We start from the raw sequence: 3,155 nt of genomic DNA, 5'->3' as shown, positions 1-3,155 counted from the left end.
AATGCTCTCTCTGTTGTAGCTGTTGAAACTGGAAGAGTCAAGATAAAACAAATTAATCGATAAATCATAGGATAAAGCCAATTCTTATCAAATTCAACCATCCGTCGACACAAATCAGATATTGAAATTGTATTTTTAAATCTTGAATAATCGTTCTAAACATCTGCAACAAAGAACTCGCACTCTAAATCAAGAGCACGCGCGTCTATCATTTGACGAAAAGTCTTCAGGATAATACTTCTCAGCAAGTTTGCTCACATCTTTACTTTTGAATGCTCGAAAATTGTGACGTGGATCAAATGAAGCACCAAGAGTAAGAATCTCTATATAATTTTCCGTAAATCTGCTAGTAAGTTTTGACAACTGAAAGTCTATCACCATAAAATATGTTAAATTGATAATAGCGTTCATTTGTGATATCCTTTTCACAATTCCTTTTACCTTTCTTGTAAGGAGCGGTCATATCTGGCATAGAAATAACATGCTCACAGCAAAATGCACTAACTTTCTCAATTAGATTATCCCAACCTTTATCTCTCATATCTTGAAGTTTTTGTTTTGCAATTTTAATAGAGTGTACCGCATTCAATATGTCAATGTCTTTTTTTTTTGCAATGCTTGACGTAAAAAATCGGTAGTTCTCATGATATCATTCATCATATGTAAACAATACACAAATTCAAATTTTTTCAAAGCCTTACCGACTGCCTTAGCTTCACTCTGCACTTTGTCTACTCCATTCAAATACAAATCATCGATAGTTAATTGGGTAGCTTTGAACAACTTAAGAAGACTTGAAATAGAGCGCAATTGTGAACCCCAACGAGTAGCTCCTGCTCGTTGTAAAGTGGCAGCTTGATTTTGTCCAGACCCCGCCTCAAGTGTACCCGCGACCACTAAATCAGATATTTCTTCTTCTTGGTAAGCTTTTAACATTGAATGTCTTTTAGCGGATGAATTGTTAAAGTTCACAATCACAGTTAGAGTAGAAAAAAACTGCCACAAATCATATACTCCTTTAGCGGCAGCATTTAAAGACAATTGTAACCGATGAGCAAAACAATGCACATAATACACATGTGGACATTCTCTTTGAATCAAAGCCTACAGGCCATTAATTTGACCACGCATATTGCTTGCACCATCATACCCTTGACCTCGTATATTTTTTAATTGAAGGTTATACTGAGTAAAGACCGTTATTATCTTATCCTTTAAAGTTTGTGAACAAGTGTCAGTAACACTCACAACCTTGAAAAATCTTTCTCTAAGTGATCCTTCACGATCGACAAATCGAAAAATTATTGCCATTTGCTCCGTATTTGACTCATCAAGAGTTTCATCAACCAGAATTACAAATTTAGAATCTCCTATTTCATCACGAATCATAGCCCGAACTTTGTTGCCAAGAATATTAACAAGTTTCTTTTGAATCGGTGGAGAATTATACTTGGCATTTTGTGGAGCTTTGTCTATTGATATTTTTATTTCATTGTTCAAACCTTTGAAAGAATCCAATACTACATTAAAATTACCACCATTGAGAGAAGAAGTCGATTCATCATGACCCCTGAAAGAACATTCTTGTAGTGCCAACAACCTTACAGCCTCAATTGAAGCGACAAGACGAAGCCTGTTTCTTAGTGATTCTTTTGAAGATAGTCTGTTGATCACTCTCTCTATATGTCTAGACAGATTTCTCAAATTTTCCCACTTGAGTACTGAAGCATTATGTATTGACCTCACACTTCCTAAGTGAAATAAGACGCCAGACATCTTAGACCTCACATTCTTCCAATAATTAAATCCACCTTCAGTAAAATGTGGATGTCGGGATGGGTATTCATCAAATAGGCTATTGATGCTGATCTTCTCATTTTTGTCTCTTCAATTCTATAGGAGGAAATGGACTAACACAGTACAATAATATAAAAAATAGCTAGTATAAAGTGACATCTTCTTAGAAGTAGTCAAATATTATAGCTGTTCCGGGTGTAGATTCTGGAGCAGTATTATTTACCACGTAAGCTTGGTGAATGGATGTCCTTCCTTGCTTTGACTCTTCCTTTCGGTCTCTCCTGAAACGATGAACAAACTGAGGGCTCGGCTTGGCACCGAGCATACTCACTCCGACGCTCAAGTCAGTAAACTTAAAGGGCTTAAGTTGTGTGTTACTTGACAAAGTATATTGTAGAGAGATAAGGGAGTTTATACCAGATGAATAGTGAGTTTTAGGTTAGATTGTGGATCCCCTTCTTAATGAGAGAAGTGGAGTATTTATAGACTTTCACCTTTTGTCATGTAGTGGCCAAGTGGCCAAGTGGCTAGCAGGTGGAAAGACTGTTCTACCCTCGGCCGAGGGACCCATGGCAGGCCGGCTGACTCCATGCCGAGGGGTCTTGGATATGAGTACGCAGATATGTCTCCCGGCTGGCTGGTTGCCCAGCCGAGACCCAAGTGACCGACCGACAGGCTGCGTCGGTTAGGCGATCTAACATGTTGACTTGCTGTCTTTTGATCTTTGACCTTGTTCAATATGTTGACTCGGTCAGCGAGTGCAGAATATGCCCCATCAATTTGCTCCCAGCGTAGTCTATGCCGTGGTATGGACCTTCGATGAGTGTTGAGCGTATTCTGCGCAAGTTGAATTTTCTTCTCCGGCTTCCTCTTCCTCGGCTTGCTTCTGTTCAGGCCGTACCATATCCCCCCTCCACATGGATGTGTAACGGACATCAAATGTGGAAAAGAAGATGTCGCTGGCCGGCGGGTCCAAGGTTGAGAGTGTCGGATGCTTTGATTGCCCCCGGCCGGTGCTGCCAAGCTTGATTGATCAGCTGGCTGTTTGGCAAGTAGATAACAAGGAGCGTGTTGAAGAAGATACGTCGATTGGCATTCCGCCAAGTAGCGTGTCAAAGAAGATTGGTAACTGTTGTGACGATTGACATTCCGTGGCTGCATGCTTGACACGTGTCTCGGTTTTGATTGGTTGACGCTTCATGGGCTTTGCCCTGATTGGTCGGATTGAGTGGGCTTTGCCCTATAAATAGGGCAGTTAGCCCCTGAATTTGGCCTTCCAAATTCATTTTCTCAAAAAATTTTCTTCTTTTCGCTTAGTTTTCTTTGACGAAACTTCTCTCTAGTCTTTGAAGCATTAC

At 40.0% G+C, this 3,155-nt stretch overlaps 1 protein-coding gene across 1 annotated transcript; it reads right to left on the bottom strand.

Annotated features, from left to right (window-relative positions):
• Positions 1 to 1,104: 1,104 nt before the first annotated feature.
• On the bottom strand, positions 1,105 to 1,776 carry LOC141613297 (uncharacterized). The gene has a single exon (XM_074432033.1). It carries the CDS (start codon positions 1,774 to 1,776, stop codon positions 1,105 to 1,107), a length of 672 nt encoding a protein of 223 aa, XP_074288134.1.
• Positions 1,777 to 3,155: the final 1,379 nt, after the last annotated feature.

The sequence above is a fragment of the Silene latifolia genome, chromosome 11 (assembly GCF_048544455.1).
Source record: "Silene latifolia isolate original U9 population chromosome 11, ASM4854445v1, whole genome shotgun sequence".
Classification (NCBI taxonomy): domain Eukaryota; kingdom Viridiplantae; phylum Streptophyta; class Magnoliopsida; order Caryophyllales; family Caryophyllaceae; genus Silene; species Silene latifolia.
The sequence above is the reverse complement of the archived record's forward strand: the minus strand, read 5'-3'. Positions and strand labels throughout refer to the sequence as shown.

What these genes read in the sequence shown, in the direction of transcription:
- LOC141613297 (XM_074432033.1), bottom strand. Translation starts at nt 1,776, where the DNA reads ATGTCTGGCGTCTTATTTCACTTAGGAAGTGTGAGGTCAATACATAAT.